This window comes from Aulostomus chinensis, chromosome 5 (assembly GCF_037954235.1).
Source record: "Aulostomus chinensis isolate RoL2024-O1b breed Wild chromosome 5, RoL_Achi_v1.0, whole genome shotgun sequence".
In the NCBI taxonomy this organism is placed as follows: domain Eukaryota; kingdom Metazoa; phylum Chordata; class Actinopteri; order Syngnathiformes; family Aulostomidae; genus Aulostomus; species Aulostomus chinensis.
The window spans coordinates 18,466,521-18,491,283 of record NC_141324.1 but is presented as its reverse complement, the minus strand read 5'-3'; the positions used below and the strand labels follow the sequence as shown (position 1 = coordinate 18,491,283).

Genomic DNA, 24,763 nt, shown 5'->3' with positions numbered 1-24,763 from the left:
TATCTCGCCCAAGGGCAAGCAAGGTCTAATTGGCTAAGGCTGTATTTGCTTGAATTCTCTTTGCATGTCATTAAATCTTCACAACTTCAACATAATGCACTTGCTCTGTTCTAAAGGAATGAATTACCGTTGAGAAACTTGCTACACAAAACAGTGAGGGGCACAGGTGGTTGTACGTCCTAACGTTGCGCATTGAGGACTCGAAGTGGTTGCACTAGTTTGTAAAATGGATGTGTTGGAAAACAAAGGTCTCGCATAAAAGAATTTGACTTCAGGTCATTGTTAAAAAAAAAAAAGCTGAAAAAAGGAGTGAAAATTACCTGTTGTTATTCTTGGAAGCTCCCTTTATTTAAAAAAAAAAACTACAATGAGAAGAAACCATTTTTCATCCTGGTACCAAAATGCCCTCCATGCGAGGTACAATGTTTCTACAGAACCCTGTGGAGATGGTGAGATGTGGGTCAGTGTGCTGTTGCCTGGGGCTGCAGATCACCCAGTTTCTGAGCTGTCGGGGCCATATCACCTCGGCCTGTCTGAAAAAATGGAAGGAGGTGGCACTACTTACCCCTTAGTCAGGAGGTGATGTGAGGACATAAACATACCTAAGGAGTTTGGGTGCATTGATAATTGGATTGAAAGTAAAACTGTGAGTGACAGGTTGCGCTGGTCAGAGTGTTACACCGTCGTATCCCTTCCATCACAGCCCTCTCATGAGACCCTGGTTCATTCTGGTGCTCGTGGTCCGTCACTCGGCTGTTTTATCTGTCAGCCAGTAAAAGGTTCTTTTCATGAGAATTGGCCTGTGACAATTTGTTTCATGTAATGCCATCAAGTCTGAAGCTTGGATTCATTAGTGTCCTGCTGCTTTGGTGGTACATTAAAAAAAAAAAAAAAAAAAAAAAACCAACGTTGGTTTTGAGAATGTTCCCAGTGACTTCAAAATTGTTTCCAATCAAAGGGCAAGCTGGCAAACATTTCTGGCTCTTGAAAAGGCATCAGTGAATCCTCCAGTGAACACTGGTTATCTTTCAGGTGTGAGTCTCACTTGGCACCACATCTTTCAGTGGAAGAGATTTCACTGCCAGTGAGTAGCACCTCTGAAGGGCATTTGGTGAAAGCCCAAAGAGATACTCACAGTATTATAATCCATCTGAGAAAATGAAATGTTCTGAAAGTGTGACAAGCCCTCATGTGTGAGCTTTCAGTGTTAGATACAAATCCCCCAAGGAGCGCTTGTGCACGAATGTAACACTTTCAAAACACACGAGTCAGTTTTGTGGCATATGAGAGGAGCAATGATCAAGCAGGACTCGAGCATGTTGTCCATAAAGAAGGCCTTGTTGAGTCGAGTGAACACAACACCATCTAATCTAAAACATTCCCAGAGGAACAGTAGAGAAGGAGAAGGATCACAAACACACAAGAACTTAAAACTTGCGGTTACCCAAAATACGAAAACAGAGAAACTAGAAATACCACATGCATGCTTCTTCAAAATGTGCCTGTCGTCTGTGGGAAATTTGAAGAAATTCAGTGAAAGCTTTCCCAAGATATCATTATCATGTTAAGTGACAGTGACCTTCACCTTTGCCCTTAGACCACCAAAATGTTTTCAGATCATCCTTGAGTCCCAGTGAACGTTTGTGCCAAATTGGAAGAGATTTTCTCAAGGCGTTCCTGAGATACTGCGGGACTTAGAACGTGACATACTGAAAACGTAACACCTCAGGCCTGAAACAACTGTCAACATGGACAACGGCATTCCTTACATAGCAGGAATATTCAAAAAACCCATTATCTTCCACAAACACAACATCCCTCTGCACTTCGAGCGCAGCACTGAGGCAGAACAAATGGTCCACTTTAAGAACAAAATACCCAGTGGGCTGATGTGGATGCAATATGTTCAAAGCACCAAGGAATGTTGAGAACTGTACTTTTCAGAAAAGAACAAACTCCTTCAGGAAGGCTCTTTCTCAGGACTCAGTAATCCACCTACATCTGAATCAGTGAAGGCCGCTCGCTCGAGGACGGCGACGCACACTTCCTAACCGCTGAAGGTTTGAACGTAGAAGAAGTCATTTATACGACCGTCACTAAACTGAAGAGATCTACGGCAGCGATTAGTCACTTATGAAGTAACTCTAGGGACCTTTGACAACCATGTAATTAAATGCCTGATCGCAAGATAAAAATTCTAATTTCTTAAATAAAATCCTTAAATCAGCTTCTAGTGATGCGTTTTTTTGAATTTAAATGTCTGCAGCAGCTGACTCAAAACTAAAATCAAATTTGTTAACTCAATAAAAGTGGTTAAACAACAAGAATCTCACCACATTGTTTCAGTATTTACGTCCCCTCTCCGATTAACTTCACGTGCACTGACAAATTTCAACATTTGAGACTGTCAGAGGACCTGTAAACTGAACAAATAAAAAAAGGTCATTTTTATGGTGAATTTCATTTTATTTACCAACAACTTGAACGAAGGCAGTAGATTTTTACAGATTTAATTGCAATATGACCAAATGTGGACTTTTGACTAGTTTATTGCTTGTAATATATAGCAGTGTATTTTGGCCACCATGACATGAAGCTGCAGAGGTGTTTTATTCTTTTATATATATAAATTCATGCTGGTTAATAAAAGCATGCTTCCAATTTCAGATCAGTTTTAAAATCACTGATACAAAAGAATCTTTTGTCATTTACATGGATATAACCTGTCGTTGATTTATGACTGAAATTAGTTATTGCGGTCAAAAAAAAAAATGTGCGACTGTACCTGCAAGAAGAAGCTTTTAGTTGTTACAGTTATGGATTCCACTAAGAATTTATTTTCAATAATGTGCAAAAGCAGTTGCCACAGCTTGATTTTTAAAGATGTTGTAATTAAAACAACCTTTAACTGTAAAGGAAGAGCATGTTCCGCTAAGTCACTGTCATGTGAGTGTACATTCCTTCCTGTGTATCTTAAGGCCCAGCTGCAGCGTGTGACCTCTAAAAGTCACATGATGGCTGCATCGGTCAACAGCTCAGGTATGGCAGGTGAAACTCTCCATCAGTCACAACTGAAACAACCATCTAGATACAATGTACCGCATTCATGAAACATTCTCACCTGCAAATTTGATCTTTAACAGCATAAGACCTTTTGTAGCCCTCAGCTTAGTCTTGCAGACAGGAAATAATGCTTATGGGCATTCCTAACTCTTTGCTCCTGACATCTGTTGTAAGATGCAAGTCTTTGCAAGCCTGGGTGATTGACAGTTACAAGAGGTATGCAATAGATGTCAGGAGCAAGGAGTTACAAATAGCCATCAGGCTTTGCTTCCTGTCTGTAAGACTAAATTGAGGGTTTTAAAAATCCTCAACAACTTTGTGAACAAACATTTCATGAATGGGGCTCAGTGTGTGAGAGATTGATGGTAAGATATACGCAGTAATCTTCCAGAAATATACCTTCATTGGTATTCTGATGATCGTTACCTTACTTAGCTTTTTAACCATTCAGTCACCGTCTGTGGTCTATATGGGTCATCACGCACAAACAGCCCTAAGAGATCTTTTTTTTTTTGTCTGTGTGTGATGTTCATGTGTGTGTAATTGTTTCACTGGTGGAGTAATGAAACAAGCCCAGCGTGAGACAGGATGAACGCAGAGAGAAACAATTGAAGTCTGCATGTTTTAAGTGTTTTTCATGCTATCTTACATCCCAGTAATGTAGCTTTCTCCCTTAAATTTCCTCCACAAGCCTCACAGTGCTTATTGCTTTCATGCCTCAAAGTGATGAAAGCCAATCAGGGAGCCACTGCTGTGTGTGTTCGGATTTGGATCAGCATGTTAAAACAACACTGCCAGTTCAATTCAGTCAGTTCAGTATATTTATCATGGGTAGTGCGCAGCCTGCGAAAACACTCGTATAAGTCGTGTTGCTTTGGAAGCAAAGACGGCACCTTTCTGAAAAGAACAATCTCCAGAAACATGACGGCAAGTCTATAAACTATATATTCTTTTTTAAAAATATGGTCGAGCCACTTTCAATTAAAGCATGAGCCTGAAAACGACTCTTTCGAAGTTATATGAGCCGCAAAATTAAATTCCCCTGGCTTGGCCGTACAGCCCAATCTAATAAGGAAGAAAACTTGCTTTGATACCCTGGAGTTGTTTGTCATCAAATCTGCTTTTGTCTCCTCAGAAATATTGCTCAAGTGCAGAGACTTCTCTTAACACTGAGCCACGCTTTCATATCAAGCTGATGCTAGACGTCTGTAATACTTTCACATTAAACCTGCTTTAATTCCTTACTTGCTTGTCAGGCACTGATTTTTTAAAAAAAATTTCTACTTGTTTTGAAAGCATTTCATGGTCTTGCACCAGCCTCTACTCCATGTCTCACATGCTAAACCGTCTATGAATCAGTGCAGGCCCTCAGGTCGTGGTGTTATTTAGTTGTTTTAACTTTAATTTTGCAATCAATTGTTGTTAAGCTTCAGATCCAACATGGAAGGAATATAAACATCATTAATTTGCGTGACATAATGACGTCAAAGATGCTTTTTTGACTCACAGCTTGTGTCACCCAAACTGTGCTCTTACGGCTTTATTAGCAGCCATGTTGCCTGATGTAGTTTCCTGCGGTCATATTTACTACAGCCCAGAGGTGGTCCAGGGGTTGGGGGGGTTGGAGCCTCATTCGACTGTCACTTAAATGTTTAAAATGAACGGTTTGTCTTTATCAGTGATCAATGACTCATCATTTTCCCCGATATAAGGTGTGGACTGTTTAAACAGGGCCTTTCTCCTGTATCCTCACATTTGATTCACTCCTCAAAAGCTTGGAAGTGATTTTAGTATAACATCAGTCTACTGACATAATTTACATCATGTTTTTCCTAACGTTAATGCACCTAAAATTGAGCAAAAACAAACAAACAATGATAATAATAATAATAATAATAATAATAATAATAATAATAATAATAATAATAAAATAACAACAATATCTAACAATGTGTCAAACATTCTCCCAATTCCAGTATTTCCCTTTTGATCCATATGTGGCCCTACTCAGCCTTTGACAGATCTCTACCACATCTCCTTGAAATACTTCGGAGAGCAATAATGACTCTGCAGAAAATACCACGCAACAAGAACACGTCACACCTCACAATAAGTAGTCATTACACCTGCAAGCACACCGTCGCTCAAGTCCAGAAACTCCAGAGAGAGACGGTAGAGATAGTGAGAGTGGAGGAGGGAGGCGGCGGTTTTGCAGTCCAACCGATCCAGCGCTGCGAGGCGACAGCCGACTCTCATCTGGACACACGCACACACGCGCGCGCACACACACACACACACGGCACCATTCACACACTCGCATGCACACACGCCGCGGCTGCAGCGCTTTGCATCATGCTGCGGGGTTTGTGATAAGAAACCTGTTACACGCCGCACATGCGATGGCGGGCAGCGGCGCTACTCCTCCTCAAACGAATTAACGGGCACCTCAGAGTCTCCGGTTGGTTGTCTTCATAAGGATATTGCGGCAATGGTGAAGGACAAGGCCGAAAACCGGACGCTTCAATACCAGCAAACTTTGGTGAGTTGAGGATGAGGTCATGGATGATGTTTTGAGACATGTGGGGCGAGTTAATGGATGCTCGTCCTTGGGCTGCAGGAGGAGACTGTGTGCAGCTTTTAGGAAGATATTCCTGTTAAATATGCCAAAACGAAATGCATGAAGTCTTTTGATTGTAGTTGCTCCTTTCTTGCTCCCTTCCACCTTTATCCACAGGTGTTGCATCACTCTCTCACCTTCATAATGAATTTTTCTCAAATTCGCGCCATCATGCATGTCACATTAGTTTGTTCATCCTCAAGATCATGGCTGATCACTTTATGTGCGGCCTAATTGGACATTAACGAGACGTGAATACCCTTGAAATATAAGATTAGAGCCTGCTGCCGCCTGCTGCACTTTATATTCCTTATGTCCTCTATTCCTCCGTTAGGTCTGGTCCCTCTTTGTGCCCCCTCACCTCCCCTTCCCTGTCCTCTTCCCCTCAGCCTTTCCTCTTTGCCAGAACGGCCTCTTCTATTTATGAACTAAAAGTGGAGTGTTTCTGAATATTAATTGCCTCATGCACCAGTTTTTCCCCACTCATGTGTTAGCAGCAGGGCTGACAGAGATACCCTGGAGCTCTGCACACAGAGATATCTATAGAGACACAGACTGACTGACAGGCAAACCAGTGGATTCTTTACAAACGGATCTGTGTGTCCGACTGCAGTTGCTTTCCTTTGTCCATTCTTCTTCTTTGTCTGTGCAGATGAATGCGGTGTGTGACTTATTGCGGATGTGTTGAGGCCACAAGAGGTACCAAGGTGCTGCTTCTGCTCTTCTTGGTGTGAAGATTGATGCCGTGCTTCATGTCTGTGTTCAGATCAATACTGATGTAAAATGGTATTTGGAGTCTCAGTGGGCTGGAACGCACCATCTGCACCCCCCCCCCCCCCCCCACGACTCTGACCACTACACTTAAATCAATGGTTTTATCATTCACTCTCTGTGTCCCAGTCCATTACTCTAAAAATAGAAACGTGTGTTTTAGCACATGGACTGTCCATCTTGTGTCGTGATACTTTCTGAGTGGCAGGACTATTCATCATATACCCTCCCGCTAGGTGAAATAATGCATCTGTGTTTTCCTCTTGGAAGGACAGATACAGACAGATAACCGCAAATTTTAATCAGATAAGGGACAGCCAGTTTCTTGCATGTGTAGCCGCGGTCTAAAATTGGATTGTAATGTTGACAAAGCATCCTCTTTGTTTTATTGTTTGCCATCAGTCAGATTCAGAGGATTTTTCAGCAATGTATTTCCTTGCATTTTGGCAGAACTCTCTCACAATGACACAGAGAGAACCAGAGATCTATACCAGATAACTTATCTGTGGAGAATGAAGCACAGAAATGTCATTCACAGCTGTTGTGCTCAAAATATATTTTACCTTCAATATTTTCTCTGCAATAATCCTTTAAAAAAATTGCAGCTGTTTACCAAAACAATAGAACATAATAGCTTCCTGATTTATATGAGGAGTTGTTGGAGCAGTCTTAGCACAGTGTGGTTGGGATCATATAATTGAGCTACAACTGAATGATTTATATATTTATCATTGTAAATAGACATGATATAATGGCCTTTTGCTTCACGCAAAACAATTATTTGATATGCTAATTATTTTCATTCAAATAGTGTGTGCACACTCGAATTAATATTTTCAGCCAGTGCACCAAACAGATTCCTTGGAAATCCATTAGAAAACATTCCACAACCTCAGCCAACCTCTCTGAACTCATTATCCAAAGGGAACAGTAAGATAGAGAATAAACAAGCTATTTTTAACAACTGAACTTGCAGTGTGTGTTTTCATCTTAGTAAGCCTTTTTTTATGCAGCATCTGTTATTTTCCTGAATGTGTGTACGTGTGTGTGTGTGTGTGTGTGTGTGTGTGTGTGTGTGTGTGTGAGTGTGTGCTTCTCAAGTGTTGAGTGACAGTTAGAAAGCAAGTAGGGAATGGCTGCATGGGTCACTGAGTTCCACAACTGCTGTCAGGTGCATTGCATGCTGGAACCGTAGAAACTTGCTGGAATCTCATGTGGTGGAACAGGTAAAGTGGACAGGAGGAGACTGCAATGAAGAGGCAGAGTTGCAGCGGCTCTGTGTCAAAGCGTTGCAGCCTCCTATCTGATGCTGCATTTTTCAGAAGTGTGGGAGGTCTTGATGTGTCATATAGGGTTTGCTTTCAGCAGCGTAGGAAGTTTGCTCCATAGGTTTTGCATTCAGCTTGTGTGGATGTAGGTGTGTAGGAGGATATGTCTTGTACCTGCCCCTATATTCCACCTCCTGTAGTAAGTCTCCGTTGTAGCAGATGTTAGCGACAGCATGCTCGTGTCTTGCCAGCAGCAGGAGGCTCAGGATTTGGCGGCTGTCGAGATCAGAGTCATGATCCTACCTGAAGAGAAAATGCCGTCATCCTGCTTGCAAACACTCACATATGCACAGCACTGCAGCATCATTGAAATTATTTATTATACACCTTGCCTGACAGTCTTTCTCCTCCAACATCCTCGATAAAACCATTAATAATGTACATACACTGTTTGCCCCTGTGGTTCAACTCCACAAGTATCTATGCCTCTAAAAATCAAACCCGGGCAATGACCTCGCTTCCTTTTTCACTGGGAAGATTCACAACATTAGGCAAAAACATTAGTGCGTCCATACTCCATTTACAAAACACGCCTTTGCAATCAACTAACCTGGCAAAGACGGATCACTTTGAAGCCAACCTCAAAACTCTCGAGGATTTTTGTTTTTCATCTCAGAAATTCAACATGCCGCTTTGACTCGTTAACCTCAGACTTCTTTGAGGTCTTCAGTTGCCTGGCAGCAGATGTTTTGCAGATAGTCAACAGTTTACTTCTTTCAGAGATTTTTTTCCCGAAAGTCTTAAAACCAGCTGTAATTAAACCTCTAATAAAAGGACCCCATATGGAGTCATCAGTACTGAATAAGTACCAGCTCATATCACACCGGCAGTACTGAGACTGCTCTCAGCAAGGGTGTAAACTACATTAATCTCAGGACTGATTGTAGTAAAATCTCCCTTCTAGTGTCATTGGACCAAAACACAGCCTTAGAATTGATTGATGAGAATGTAATGTTGACGAGGCTCGAGCGCTGTTGTAGTTCCTCACACAAGGGAAGAGACTCAAAAACCACAATCCCGAGAATCAATACTACGCTAAGAATCTTATTTCTCCAAGCTGAACTTCATTTCATTTTGTCAATGTCAGCATTTTTATTGGCATTTGCTTCTTGGTAAAGGATGATGTCATCAGTAATGTACCTGAGGATGTTGAAATGCCACGAGCAATATTTCTACATGCTCATACTCAGCGATAAGAAAACAGTTTTGTAGACCAGCTCTTTTTCACCACACTGAAGACGATCAGGTATCAATTAAGGAATCATAGGTGCAAGAAACCAAGTATTCTTTTTCTCAAGAAGTTTGCACTTTCTGAACAACATTTCAGAGGAACTGTTGCACTTTTTATTGTACTACATTTATAGGAAGGCACCAGTTACCGCTTGCTTTGAAGAATAATATTTTCGGTAAAATCTTTTAAAAAAAAAGCCAAGGTCGATGATGTACTTTTGAATTTGAAATCCACAGAGATCCCAAGGAGATAATCAGAACAGCACAAGTGGAATACATACTGAGGGGTCAATGGTTCGAGGATTGAGCACTCAAGCACTGGAATACACAAACATCATGTAGAATATGTACTTTTACTTTTGATTGAGCAGACTCGATATCCAACAAGTCTACTTTAGTACAGTTTAGATTGAAGACTTTTACCAGAGTAGTATTTTATGTGGAAATTTGTCCATCCATCCATCGATTGTCTTCCGCTTATTCCTATTAAGTGTCGCGGGGGGGCTGGAGCCTATCCCAGCGTCAACGGGCGAGAGGCAGGGTTCACCCTGGACAGGTCACCAGTCCATCACAGGGCCAACACACAGAGACAGACAACCATTCACACTCACAGTCACACCTACGGTCAATTTAGAGTATCAATCAGCCTCGTCCTCTCTTGATGTCTTTGGACTGTGGGAGGAAGCTGGAGTACCAGAGAGAACCCACACAGGAACAGGGAGAACATGGAGACTCCACACAGAAAGAGTCAGGGTTCGAGTCCCGTGCCCGAGCTGGGACTCGAACCTGGAACCTTCTTGCTGTGAGGTGACAGCGCTGACCACTGCACCACTGTGGTGGAAATTTGTATATTTACTTAATTAGAGTAAATCTTCCACCACTGAGGGAAACCAAACTGATAAGCAAAACTGATAACAACATCAGCTGTTCAACGGTTGTCCTGAACGGGTTCATGATGCACTATTTCGCTTTTATTAATAGCTGCACTTCAGAATTTCCCCCAACATGCAGAGCCACACAGGGGTCAATTCTTTGACCTCTGGTATTCGATCAGTTCATCAGATTACCATTACTTTATATCTTTACAGTTGGTTTCGTATGTATGCAGATGATACACTAATACATAAAGCTGCACAAACAGTTGCAGTTAAGTTGATTCCCCTGGACCAAATAAATCACTGGAAGCTCCAAAAATGTCTTCCAGTTGAACAAATCACATCAATAGTTCACCATCATTTAAAAGAGCAAATCAAACCAGGACTCTTGGTACGATCCATGTTTAAGACCTCAAATCCACTAGATGCACACGCCACTTACAAACCTCAGAGGCATTGCTGCGGTCAGAGACCTGATGTCACAGCGTGATCAAGAGAAACCTATACGCACTTTTCTCTCAAGCAGGCTACAAAGTTCTGTTCAGAGGCAAAAAGATGTCGACTAGACAGCTACAACTGATACAGAAGGATGTCGCCGGGGTCGTGACAAGGACAAAAAAAGCTCAGCGCATGTATCTCCATCTCTCCGATAACTACAACTGCAGTCAGCATCAGAACTTCATGATTCTACTTCTTGTTCACAAATCACTGAAGCGATCAGCTTTTCGGACTAAATACAGATTTTGTAGACCTCTGAGGTCTGGGATTACGGCTGTCCTCACGGTTAAAACTAAAATTGGTGAGGCTGCCTTTAGCCATGATTCTGCCCGTCTCTGATCACTCCAGAGGATCTGAGACTATACGCAGTTTTGAGAACTTGTAAACGCTAAACTCAAGAATTATCTTCACCTTTAATCATTCTCTTTTAGCATTTTCTGATTACTTCCCTGCTTTTTTGGTTTTCAATCTTCTTGTTTGCGTGGATTCTTATTGTCTATAAATTGCATTAACTCTGTCTATTTGGAGTGATTCTCGTGATTTGTGAAGCCCTTTGCTGGAAATGTGTTATTTGTGTACATTGTCCTTGCTCTGCCGTATGAACGTGTTTCTGCATCTGAGCAGCACTGACTATCAGGACAGTGCAGCAGGGATGAAATCCTCTTCTCAGTCTTATTCTCTCAATATCTCTTCTTGTTTGTCTGAAGTAAAGTATGCACCATTTAGTGCAGCAGGAAAGCAGAAGACAGTCTTTTACTCTTGCTCATGGACAACGCACAGCCGCAGGAAAAGATAGACACAAGCTATGTGAATCATTCGCTCTTGTCCATCCCGAATGTTAGTACACACACTTCAGTGTGTAGGACGGACAGAATTGTAGCATTCGGACACAGATTGTCTCTTGAACAGCAGTGTGCTGTCACTTCAACCAGTGTGAGATCTGTTACCTCTCTCCTCCTCTCTGTTCCTTTGTTTGGTGCAAACTGTCTCCGACCAGTTGGGTCGGTAAATATGAACATGCTGTTTGTAGTTGACTGTCATCACTTCAAAGGATTTGTGGCAGTTACAGTAAACATCACAGCCATTTTAGAGCTATCAGAGCTGTTTTGCTGTGTTTTAATATCTTTAGAATGCACTGTACATCTCTGCTTCTTTCCTTCCCTCTCCATCCCTCCAACACACACACACACACACACACACACACACACACACACACACACACACACACACACACACACACACAAAGACAAAAGTGCTGTCTCTTCTGGTGGGTCTATTTCCTCATAGTCAGCATTCTGTACTCTCTCCCTCACAGCATCTCGCTGTCGTCTACTAAATAGTGCTGTTACCTGCACGCCACTGAACGGACCACTGCATAGCCTGCAGACGGATATTTGACTCCTAAAATAGAACTCATCATTGTTCTGTGTGTCCGCAAAGTTACATTTGAAAAAGGCTTAACATTTTACTGTAACAGACGTCGTTGTGATGTGATTGTTCATTAGAAAAGACTGATGAAAATTTCTTTGCATGTTAAGTGTATGTTTAGCTTCAGGAAATGCATAATTTCAGTTATTTCAGTTTATCTTTTGCTGCTTTTTTTCAATTTGCCCTTTGAGAATCTTCATAACAGGTCAACTGTCAGTGCGGCTGATAATATCGATGTTGTATATGTTTTCACACAACATTGTGCCAATGTGAATTTTTCTTTTTCAGAATACGATGCTAGGGGAACTCACTAATTTCTAGCGAGTTTATTATTAAGTACAGTCATGTAGTTTTGGATTTTCATTTGGGTGATAAATTTACAGCTACAGTCAATAAGTATCATACATTTTTGTCATTACATGCATTTTAGGGAATCTTACAGGGAAAAAAACTAATATATATTTTGGCTGATATCTGAATTCTCTTACTAATATCAACATCAGCCTGTTGATCCGCCCCTGATGTTGATTTTTAACCTGCTGTGAATGCTGTGTCTGTGGATGAGCGTCATGGAGGAAGCATAACAACCGTGTCCCAGCCTTAAATCATTTTCTGACAAGGTGTCATTCTCTCAGCTTGATCTTTCAGTTGGCTTGACATCACTCCTCAACCCTCCTCCACCCTCAGTGCTGTTTTCTTCGAATATGATAGGAGTGTGTTGGTTCACTTGTTTTGATGTTACCAGTGTGCACAGCTCTGTTTGACGGCAGCAAGTCTTTCCATGTTTTCTTCAGCTTGTGTGTGTGTGTGTGTGTGTGTGTGTGTGTGTATGTGTGTGTGCGTGTATTTGCACACGTCTGTGAGCTCTGACTCATAGGAAACTATTCTAAAAGCGGCCTCCGTTACCTGTAATGCAAATGTTGACAGTGGGATGAGTCAAATTTGTCAGACCTCCTCTAATTTGATTTTCAATCTTGTCCTTGGAGTCTAGAGGCCCCAGATTAGCCGCAGTGCTTTAGTCCTCCTGATATTCCCCTCTTCTCATCGATACACACTCGTACGTAATCACACTGCAGCACAGGCATGTCGTAGTGATGCGGGATGCGACTTTCACAAGTCACAAAAAAATTAAAATAATTTGATGAATATTAATACAAGAGGTTATACAAGGACGAGTGTTTTAGATGTTCAAGCTTTCATCATTAGAATGTCAAATATTTGTCCTTGCTGTCTCCTCACAGTGAATATATTATCTCTCATTGCCTGGGGAACTGCTGAATAATAAAGAACTTTTATCTCATCTGTTGTGCGAGGCTTGCACATGGTCTGACTTAAAAAACGTGGCAAAGAAAGTGATGTAGCAGGAAAGTGGAGGATCTTACACAATAGATAGTTAGTGGACATGTGGCACTTTGTCCTTGTTGCTAGATAGCTCTGATCTGTGCTGCAAGTGCTGTAGATAATAGTAAGAAAGCTAGAGGGTGCAAAAAGTACGATGCAGATAAATCTGTTCATTTTCAAGGAACCTAATTGAGAAAGATAGAATATAACTGGATGTTTTTGGTTTATTCACTTTTTCTCCCATGTAGATAATTTACACTATTTTTTGATCCCATTCTCATGCTTGCAGGCATGTTGTGGCTCTTTAAGAATCAATTTTGCATATATATATATATATATATATATATATATATATATATGCATATATATATATATATATGTATATATATATATATATATATATATATATATATATATATATATGCATATATATATATATATATATATTGCTTCCACATCTAACTGCACAGGGATGTATGGAAGCTGTTGAATAATGCCCTTCGGCCAAACTGGCCCGAGGACCATCTCCATTAAGCCCACAACATCCTCAAAAGAAAAGAACATGTTCCCCATAAATCAATAAAAGGCAGCCTTATATTAGTGAATCCCTACGTGAATTACAATGAATCTGTACTGCTCTAACTTGATTCTAACAAAGGCCGCTGTCGACATTTAGATCTGGCTAAAGACCTCACGTTTATTCTTCCTCCAACACTAGCGGCAGGCTAGTAACATGAGCCACGCTCATAACGGAATCAGAGTTACGTTGAATGGTTTTACAAAAAAAAAGAAAAAAAGAGAGAAACGTAAACTGAACCAAGACCAACACACTGTCCCACAAGTGCACCAGAACAACAACTACGTTTCAAGTCTTGGGGAGGCAGTGACCTGAACACCTTAAAAATAGGGGGACAGCGGTAATATACAATCAGGGCACACAAGAACAAACTAGAAGAAAAAAGACAATAAAGTTTGCTCAGTATTGTAGCTTGTTTAGAGTGGGAAAGTGAGATCCTATCACAAGCGGTCGCAGGAGACGCATATGAAGAAAAATGTTTCCCTCTCTTCTAAATTAGCTGCTCAATTGTATTTACAGTAGCCAGACATTTTGTTCCTTGTTGTAAAGGTACCTGTCTTCTCATTAGCTCATTCAGGAGTTTTTAATAGCTTTTGTTTACCATGAACAGAAAGGAGTCAAAACATGTATTAGATTTAGGTCTTAATAAGAGTGTGATTGATTGGCAGGTGTCTATCTGAGTCGTCTATTGTGGCTCCACGCTGGCTTTCATTCCCTTCCCTCCCAAACGTAGGCCGCTAAGATTTGCCCCAAATTTATTGATGCATTAGCTGAATGGGAATTATACTATCATTTAGCTATTTATTTTGTGTCACCCACATTGTTTATTTATGGTAAACATGTGTTTCACACAGTGTGTAATGCGTTCTCACCAAAATGGAACACTACTAACTGCTGGACTATGAAAAACCACTCAGGAGCAACCAGTGGGCGGCAGGAGCTGAACTGGTATAGAGGGCTGCGATGTGGGAGGTAAACTGACTAATGTAGATACTCAAGTTGGTCATGTGGGTGGTAAACTAGTTGCAGATAACAGCTCATTTAACCCACGGGGTCCCACCCGCTGCTCACCAAGGGCGCCGTGCTCCAGATGGCCCCATGACTGCTTTCTCACAGGCCCAAGAAAGAAACACTAACAAGCCCCTTTTTAAACTCTCGGTGGGTGTTTGTCTGGTAGTGGGTTTATCTGTGTGTGTACTGTGTGTGTGAGTGCATGAAGTTTGCCAACAGAATATTATGTAAGAAGGTCCAATGATCATTTCCCAAAACTGAACATGTCACTCTTCTGCAGTGCTTCATTGGACATTAAGTCGACACACACTTCAATAAAATTTACGCTGCTGGGATTATTCCGTTTTGATTGATACAGTTCAAGTTGCTGTCATTTTCAGATTGACTTTTTGGCAGTTCCATTTTAAACATGCCAGTTTTGGGACAAATAAGCTGATTTTCCATCCTTCCTATTGTCAGACAGGATAGATACCCTTCTCTGGGCATGAGGAGCTGAGACCCAGAGAAACCGGCTGACTGCTAGTTAGCTTTGCACAATGGATGGGAATGAGTGGGAAGTGTTCGCTTAGCGTGCTTCAGTCAACAGTCAAGATTCATGATCCTGGTTTGTGCAGAAATAATCCTCCTCTTACAAAGTCAGCCACGATTAGTGTTCTTGTCAAACATTGTGGGCTGCAGTTACAATGACGCTGTTGAGGTGCTGCATGAAATCACTGCACTCAGCAGCTGGACCAGGAAAGTAGTTCTGTCCAATTCTGATATACCTTATAGTTTGATAATGTCGTGAATGCTCTGCAGTTATACTAATGCTGTTTGACATGTGGTCAGCACACAGGAGTGAAGGGGATCCTCTCAGGATGGACTACAATTTCCTAAAAATACATTTTACAAAGGCAGAGGCATGAGTGTACAGTTTTAGAAGTTAAGCAGGTTGTGTGTTGCATTCTGTTAAGTCAAAGCTTGATTCCAAGTTTTCCTCACAGCTAGAAGGTTCACCATACTCGAGGCAGGCAGGAATGCTTTTAATCCTCTGCCATTTACAGTAGCACTTGAATAGCCAGATTTTAATACGTGACTGACATGTCACCACACAGCTTTCTGCAGCCACCAGCTTGTGTATAGTTCTTCCCCTCTGGTACATCACGTTGTGTTGTCAGCTAGCACCTACTGGCTTCCTTCTGGGATTTTTTGCTTGAGCGGCACTGCCGATGTGAGCCATGTCTTGCTGAAAGGCTTCTTAGTAGGTTGGAGGTTAAACTGAAGGCAGATGAGCATTTTGACAGCATGCTCCTGTTGGTGCCTCAGTCAGACTAAACAGACATGGCTGCACCGCTTTCCATCTGTACCTCCTGTTCATGTGAGCAGAACAACTGAGTCTAGGAGTCGTGATGCCCATTTCAATGAGGGGGTGGAGGAGTTTAACAGAAAAGGGAGGCAGTGTGCAGAGCAGTGAGGGAGAGACTGCAAGTTGTAACATCTAGAATGGCCAAACAGGAATAAAGGGAAGGGTAAGAGTTTACTCATGCAATACTGCTAATGTACCCTCAGTTACAATCATGCCCTTCCTGCACAAAGTGAGTTCAGCAATACAGCACATGACCTTCAGATCATTAATTCAGGCAGACTTAAGCAAGAACACAAGCTTTTATTAAAAAAAACCCATGACCAGATATGGCTTCTAGCAGATTTTCATCTCTCAGTTTTACTGGTGTCAGGAGGAAGAGTCCCCTCTGCAGTTAGAATCACCTCCCGGCTTGAGACCAGAGCCCGCTGGCTTGAGACCTTCCTCTCTGCAGCCCTTCCTGCAACACATTAGTCACAATTTATAGTCAGTTGAGCCTCTGACACCATTGCTTCTGATGCACTTCTTTGCAAGTTTGATTCCCCAAACTTAAGTATTGTGTAAGTCAGTTTACTCACGTTGCCGGTGGCATGATTGCTCACAGGAGTTTGTGCTGCTGGGATAGCATACTGCAGTAGCACAGTGGAGGAATATCTGAAAAGGGGGAAGAAAAAAAAAACGTCAGCCACATTGCAACTTCACAAGAGAGAAAATTAAATGCGAGACCCTACTTTGTCCCTCTTGGGAGCGAGACTCTGTGGTTCTACAAATGTGAACATCTTAATGATGAAGCGTTTGTAGTGTGTGGGGTACTGGAGCCCAGAGGAGTGATCCACAGGCACAAGGGTGGTCAGGTAGCGGTCATCATCGTAGGGACACCTGCAGCCAGAGGTAGCGGTTAACCACAGACTTGACTTTTAGGTTGTCGAGCTAACACTCATTTATATACCCATCAACCAGGAGGTCCCACTGCGGCAGGCTGTGAGGATTGGGGGTGGAAGTGGCCCAGCAACGCTCCAGAGTCAGGTGGATGTTTGGGTCAGACCTCTCAAGGATGTGCACCTCCACATACACCGGTTCCCTCAGCACTTTGGTAACTGGGTAATCTTCCAGTGTGTAGAAGGAGCTGTACGCCACTTTCTCTGGAGTAGAGAAAGTAGATAAACCTGAAACAAGCTGCTTTCAGTCTCAAGTGCAACAGTTACAGGACTGGTATGCTTTATATAGCAGTGAAGTATAGTAGCTTTGATAGTGAAGGACATTGTGCGCCATTTCCTCACTTGACCCTCTGTAATATAGGAGGTATGCTCACCCTCCACACATCCCTTTGAGACACACACGCCATTGCCCAGCCTGAGTGTCACTCTGAGGGGTCCAAGAGCAGCAACAGGCATAGGTGGAGGAACACCGTTTACTTCCATAACCAGAGCCTCCACAGCTGTACCCCAGTATCTGCACTGGAACAACAGCCTGTCGGGAGAGAACAGTGGCACCTCAGGAGATGTCAGTAAAACTGAGTCCAGTTGATTTGACAGCAACTCACTCAAAGTGACTGTCCCTGGTGATTGAGCCTCTGGGGCCAATTCCAACTTCATATGAAGACGACATGTGATTCTCATAGACCACGTAACCATTGTCCTCCTGCAGGATTGGAGTATTAATGTTTAGTTGCATAGCACTTGTAAATACCAAGATTTTAAGTTCTTTAGTAGGGCTGTGGGGGGGGTTAGCCACGAGACCTGATTTAAGTTGGAAACTAAAATCACTATGATGAGACCTTTTCACAGGAGTTCACACCCACCTTGAGTGTAGTGCCACATGAGACTGCTGGGAACTGAAAGATGGCAAAGGCAGAGGTGGTATCAACAGGGTTGCAAGAGGCATCGTTCATTTCCAGCAGGCTGACTGAATCCACATCTAGGGGGGGCACGGTGGTCTCCCGAGCCACAACCACCACAAACTGGCCATCCCTGGTGCACTGCACAGTCACTGCAAGGGAAGAGTGTAAATAAGGGGTTTCTGGTTCACAAGAAGATGCATTAGAGAGCTTAGTTACCTGCTTTCCCGTAGTAGCACTGCCTCCCATCAAAGCAGCAGTTAATATTTTCACACTGTTCACCAGTAATATCCCGAGATCCACACTGGATCTTCTCATGCTGCTCCACTTGACACTTATCAAAAGGGGCTTCAGACAAAGGGATTTTGGATTGCTGTGGAGGAATCAGGGTGGGAAGAGTAGGCTGGAGTTTCTGCACAGGCAGTCTCAAGTTACGCTGGGCAGTTACACCACAGACCAAAACAACCACAACACCAAACAGATACTTGAAAAGCTCCATTATGGTGGTAGTATCTACACAAACCTGCACCAATATCACCTAGGCCTCAGACAGCAGGCTTTATACTTGATTGATTGTGCGTAGTTGGCTGAGAACTCCGCCTCTCCTCATTAGGAGGTAATTGTGTGCCAGCACCGCCAAGTTAATCAGCTCGGAGCTGACAGGTGGAGCTCATTGTCTGCTCATCATTACAAGACCGTTGAGTCCAAATGAGAGGATATTTTTTTCTGAATGAGACTTGAGCAAATCTATTGAGCTCCAGGCAGTACATTTTCAACCTGGATGTGGTAATATAGTTTGACTGAGCCTGAACCTCCGTGTGTTCACAGCAGCTGTCAAACTTAGACACTTTTGTGGTTTCAGTACTATCAAGAGATAAATAAGTCTTGTTGTTCAGTACCAAATGTCATATCTTTGTGTTGCGGTTTATTTTATATGTTGTAAAACTACTTTGATGCAATGCCAACCTGCAGAAACATGAAACGGAGCAGTAAATCCAGCTCAACTACATTTTTGCTAAATTTCTTCCTATTTTCATGTAATGAAACAGTTTTTTAGTGTGTGAAGATGCCAAGTAGTCTGAAACATAAGACTGAAATTCCATCCATTCATTTTCTATACCACTTATCTGTTAAGGGTCGTGGGGGGCGGGATCGAACCAGCAACCCCTCAGTTACTACATGGCCACTCTACCTCTGAGCCGTGCTGCTCTTTGGACTGGTATTTGTGACATAATTTCATTTTGTTCAACAATGAAATGAAGATATAGGTAAAGGTACGATTTCTTCATTTCATTTTTTTATGTTTAATGAAGAGTAGGGTAAAGGAAAGTTACTGTACAGTCCAGGCTTGTCTAAGTCTAAGCTTGTTTGTTTTGTTTTTTCCTTCATGTATACATCTGCTCCAAAGACATAAAAAGGGTGCTGATGGATATGTAGTTTTAATATCAGCTATTTCATTTTTCAGATTTCTTTTATTTTGCAAAGCTTTTTTATTTATTGCTGTTTCCAAGTGATGCTGTTCTTTTTTTTCTAATGATTAACATTTCTGAGGTTTTATATGTCATTGTTGGAAGAGAGCAGCTAAAGAATTCTGAATTGCATTGGGCGAAAATAACAATAAAGCATTCTATTCTATTCTATTCTATTCTATTCTATTACTGTCTCTTAAAGTGGATGTGTGAGGTATTCTTTTGTCAGGTTATTTAAGAAAAATGTCATCAGGGTTTTGAAGCATTTTTAGGTCCATATGGGATAAACGGACAGATTTCCTCCACAGCCACCCACTTGCCCCACCTGCGTTACATCTCTCTCTCTTCCTCTCTCTCTCTCTCACACACACATAGATGTATGGGCGGTACACCCAGGAGCTGGGTGTCTATGCCAAGGAGGAAGCAGCCCGCCTGCGGGATGGAGGAGTGCGGAACGGTGGAGGACTGCGGCGCAACACTAGTGTTCGAAGCCGTGCTGCAGATCTGCTGGAGTATGAGAAAGACCCCTGTGCAAAGTGCCAATGTAAGTGATAATCAGTCAACAAGCCCTGAACCTTTTCTAGAGCGCTTTAATCAGGGAGCTAGTGAAGTGCAACATGTTCTGAAGGTCAAACCACAGCTGTGTTTGATGCTCACAAACAAAGTAAATGTGTTGTGTGTGGGTGTGTGTGTGTGTGTGTGTGCGCAGCCTTAAACCACCCCTGAGGAGCTGATTGCAGTGCGCTAGTAAACCAGCATGAGAGGTGTGTGACAAAAAAAAAAAAAACCCAAACACTGGCGACCTGACACAAGAGAGCAGGAGAGGATGTGAACACGATTCAGTGTGACTGATCAGAGCAATGACCTCCAGCCAACAAGGCTATCTCAATGTCAAAGACAGCCCCCTCTGGTGGCCTGCCGTGTAGACGTCTGCATGTTCGAGGAGATATTTGCTAAGCTGAGTGTGTGATGGCGTTTGTTTGTGCAGAAGTCTTATCTGTCAGATTATTTTATGTCTAGTCTTCCCAGATGACTGCAGATAAAGGAGTGGCATCAGAGAGCACCACTTCAGACTGATGTACTCAAAAATATCAGTTTGTGTGTGTGTGCGCGTGCGTGCGTGCAGCTCCCAAATGCGCTTACTTTTATTTGTTCTTGATTTAACCTTCATATTCAAAGAAATAGTTTTGTGTAAGTCAACCCAAGTTTGAAATTTATTCTTCGCCTCCATAAAAATATTGAGGTCTGTGGATCATACGGGGCAACAAGGGCCTTTTCTTTTTCTTTTTTTTTTACAATGTCATTGTGCACAAATTAAATTCTTCTCTCCTCCTGTGTCTTCATGTTGTATAAGGAGAAGAATGACATCTTCTTGTTTCTCCCCAGTTGGGGAATACAGAATCTTTTCCAGTCGCTTCATGATTTAAGCAGTGTTCAAGACAACTTTTGTCTTCATCATCATCTGTAGGACAATCATTTTGTTGGGGTTCTGGTGTAGCCAACAGATATCGAAGCCTTCCTTGTTACGTCTGCTGCTTATTGTTGACAGTCTGTAATGTTTGCATGGGGTTGAAAGACAGTAAATACAAGTAGATGGTTTCAGAAGTAGCCAGTTTACACTCACTCAACAGTTTAAAACCACTACAACAGCTTCATGAGGCTGCGGCCATTTTTCTGACCTTGCCTGTGCCTTCCGTCTCTTTTCCACCCCACACAGCCTGTTTACGTGGACGCAACCGAGGCTGCTCAAATGTGATTGGTCAAAGCCACCGAAACAGAAAATGGAAACCAGAGCCTTCCCTGTCCCAATGTTTCCTCCCCTGCTCACAGACAATGTATATACAGGATCTGATTATAAAGACTAAGAGCAGGGTAATGCGAGGGGAGAGCACGCTACAAATTTCAACAAACATCTTTATCAATACATTCTTGCTGTTAAATAAGAATCCTGCTATGCTTGATGATGCCCTTCCTTTCCTACAGTCAGATGAACTGACCCTTACGAAAGACTTAATCAATAAAGTCATAAACATATTAGACAGTAACAAAAGTGCTAGCGATTATATCACACTCTTTCCCAAGTGATCCAATGTGGCTCTTTTCCAAGATCCGTCCGTGTCTCTTTGCCCTTGTGACTAGTGATCTGATTAAAGCGGGATAGATTGCACCGTAGGTGACTATATCAGCCCGGCCCAGCTCACACACTTTAATGGAAGCCATTTAAAACAATCACGCTCAAGATCACGAGCCAGTCAAACTGATTTGTGTGCCTGCCGTCTGTGAGTTGTTTGTGCTCGTAGATCAAGAGGTGTTTGTATTTTTAGCCTCATCTTCAGGCTGGACAGCTCTCTGCTGCTGTCTTGTTAGGTAATGTTTAAGGAGAGAATCTTTACCACTGGTCAAAGTGGGAGTTTTAGTGTTTCCCTCTCGTGTGTTTGTGTGGGAACATCATCTCTGTAGGTGATTGACTACGAACTGGAGCCACAGCTCTTTGAACGAGAGCCCACACACACGCAGCTGAAGGGTGCTGCTCCAGGTGGAGTGCTAAAAGCACCGACTCACTCCTGGTGTGTGTTTTGACTCTTTGTGAGTTTGTCACTCAGATTTCTACCAGTTACTCCCAACAAGCTCAGCACCAATGACCTGGGAAATAAAAATGGTAGCGCCATCAAAGACCGCGATTAGTCAAATCTACACTTTTAGCTTTTACGTATTTCTGTTCCCTGAATTTGAAGTTATTGGCACATGTACTACATGTGCAAGTGTGTGTGTGCGTGTGTGTGTGTGTGTGTGTGTATGTGTATGTGTGTGTAGGCAACTTGCCATCCAGCAGGTGGCCTGACCACAGGGCAGCTTTCCTGTCATGTAATGAATTGTGGTCCAACTCCCCAGAGAGGCACAGCATCCCATAGTGACCTGAATCTTGCACCAGGAAGTCTCATGCCTGCTCTCTCTCACAGTTTCTCTCTCTCTCTCTCTCTCTCTCTCTCACACACACACACACTCACTCACTCTCTCTCTCTGTTCATTTGGTTATTTTTTATCGATTCATCTCAATACATTTATGATTATAAAATGGAAGTTGACCTTTTGCCCATCCATTCATTGTACAACAAGCAAAACGCGACAATATCAGAACATATCAACGGAAGTTGATATGCTGTGTTTTTCCACATTTAGCAGACACTGAACGGTGTGTAAACCACTGAGACAGTAACAAGACAGTTGCTAAAAAAAAGGAGAGCGCAGAATAGCTTTGAAGGGAACTCATATTCTGACCTTTACGGTAATACAGGCCAGAAAGCAGGAAAGATCCACAGTAATTCTTCTGCCAAGTTTTACAGATGGATGGTTTGCAGAGAAAAGCAAAGAAATACAAACACATCCTTAGTGAATTCCTTTATTGATTATTAATCTTTATTTTTCTTGTTTTAATTATCAATTATTGATCAAGTAATTCCTGTATTGATTAATCAGCTTTACAATACTTTGTCTTCCTAACCATGTCCCAGCATGTTGGCTTCTACGCTGACCTTGAAAAACACAGCTAAAAACATACGCTTGTATTACAATGTTATGGTTCCATCTTATCAAAAAAGGAGAGCTGACATTTCATGATGTCACCATGATGTCACCTTGAGCTCCGGCAAGGCGAGACAAACATTTTCACTGTTTTCTTATCTTTGAAAGTCGTCCCCTGTCTTCTCTCTCTCCCATCAACCTATTTCATCCACCCTTCCACACGTGATCTCTCCTGTTTCCTCCATGACGAATATCACTTGAAGTATCTCCTATGTAACGGGGGGTTTTTTATTGGGAAGGGGGGGGGGGGGACCTCTGGCAAATGTGTTAGTAGCACATTTTTATCTCCTCGAGGGGCTGGCGCATCTATGAATGCTCTGGATATTGGAGTGAATTCCAGGCTTTGGCAGTGTCCGCAGACAAGAGAGGAGAAATGAGTCCAGCGATGCTTCTTTTAGCTGACCCAGCTCCCAGTTAGATATTATAATGTAACGGTGGAATCACAGTCATGACCCAGCTTTGTTTGCTCTCACTTTTCTCAAATTTGAGATGGCAAAGTAGTTCTGTGCATTTTTTTTTCTTTTTCTCTCACACTGATGGTAAATATGTAGACTCTAGACACGAGTCACAGTTACCTCCGTGTTCTACACATTGCCCAAAACATAGAGGAGCTTGAATTTCCTTCATATAGATAGAACTGCTGTCAGGTAGCTTAGGGTTAGAAAATATTTCTGCAGATGATTTATTTATTTATTTTTAGTCTAGTGAAAACCACAGGTGTGATGGCCAAGTTCAGTGTCTCTCTGTATGAGATTGTAAGCACCGACTCCTCAGTGACAAACCAGCCTACAAAGTGAGGTTTTCTGAACAAGAGCGTTATTTTTCCACGCTGATCGCTTTTTGAATCTCAGAAATGTTGTTGCCAGGAATTGACTGTCTACACTCAAGTGAGAGATCCATATTAGAAGCAAAGCCACATGAGACCTTGTCTGTGTTTCTAAATTTAATTGTCATTTTACCGATTAACTTTTGACCTTCTTGGACCTTCTTCCCTCGTGTTGTAAAATGTACATTTCTGTCTAACTAGGGCTGCAGCTATTTTCATCGTCAACCAATCTGCCTGTGATTTTTATGATAAATGAAGTGATTATTCTATAAATGTAAAAGTAACGTACTTATATCACATCTTTACTTCTCGATATTTAGTCTGGAACCAGCAAATGTTTGACATTTTTTGCTGGAGGAAAAAAGGAAACAATTCATTTTCAGAAATGTCCACCATTAATTTTCCTTCAAGCCTCTAATTGATTGATTGTTGCAGTGCTGCATGGAACACGGAACAATCTGTGTTAAAGCTGATTAAAGCTTTTAATGTGCAAAATGTTCATCGAGAAGCACAATTCCCTCGTATTCATCCGCTCACTAGTGTGCACCCTGTGGTCCAGTCATATTCATGTGCTTGGCACATTACTACATTGCTTGAATCATGTTATGATGCTTTGTCCATTAATTGGTCAAAACCTCGCAAAACAAAAGAAAAGAGCCTCCTGCGTTAGCTAAAGAGCGTAATATCCACCACGTCCACTCTCCTCATCTATGTTTTAATCCCCTTTTCTTCATCTTTAATATGAAGCCTGATCCTTTTTTTTCCCACACAGAGAGAGAATCATTTTATATCCTCTTTTTTCATGCTCTTGAATAATCAGCGGATTAATGCTCAGAAATGTATCTTCACAAGGTTAGACTAATGCAATGCTGCACCCCCCCCCCCCCCACATACACACATACTCACATAAAAAGACACACAGCAAAACACCAGTCTTCTTGTCTTGCTAGATACATCTCATTCTGCAG

The 24,763-nt window shown here is 42.1% G+C and overlaps 2 protein-coding genes across 10 annotated transcripts in view; one reads left to right on the top strand and one right to left on the bottom strand.

Moving 5' to 3' along the window:
• Positions 1-24,763, top strand: part of clcn2a (chloride channel, voltage-sensitive 2a) — a 44,882-nt gene that overhangs the window by 696 nt on the left and 19,423 nt on the right. For 7 of the 8 annotated variants that reach the window (XM_086203665.1, XM_086203664.1, XM_086203663.1 and 4 more), the window contains exons 1-2: positions 5,252-5,602; positions 19,763-19,931. In XM_086203665.1, coding sequence (XP_086059791.1) covers positions 5,552-5,602; positions 19,763-19,931 — 220 coding nt within the window. In that variant the 5' untranslated portion in view covers positions 5,252-5,551. Of the gene's footprint in view, positions 1-5,251; positions 5,603-19,762; positions 19,932-24,763 lie in introns of those variants that run through there. The other variant, XM_086203666.1, reaches the window with a different exon arrangement.
• Positions 16,365-18,465, bottom strand: LOC147261586 (zona pellucida sperm-binding protein 4-like). 2 transcript variants are annotated; one of them, XM_086203667.1, is made up of 8 exons: positions 18,138-18,465; positions 17,883-18,070; positions 17,625-17,722; positions 17,394-17,551; positions 17,031-17,247; positions 16,813-16,960; positions 16,660-16,735; positions 16,365-16,541 (listed from the first exon to the last, which is right to left on the bottom strand). In XM_086203667.1, the coding sequence occupies exons 1-8, from the start codon at positions 18,415-18,417 to the stop codon at positions 16,429-16,431; spliced, it is 1,278 nt and encodes a 425-aa protein (XP_086059793.1). In that variant the 5' UTR covers positions 18,418-18,465; the 3' UTR covers positions 16,365-16,428. The 2 variants fall into 2 exon arrangements, with proteins under 2 accessions (XP_086059793.1, XP_086059794.1); XM_086203668.1 differs by having other exon boundaries at positions 17,031-17,223.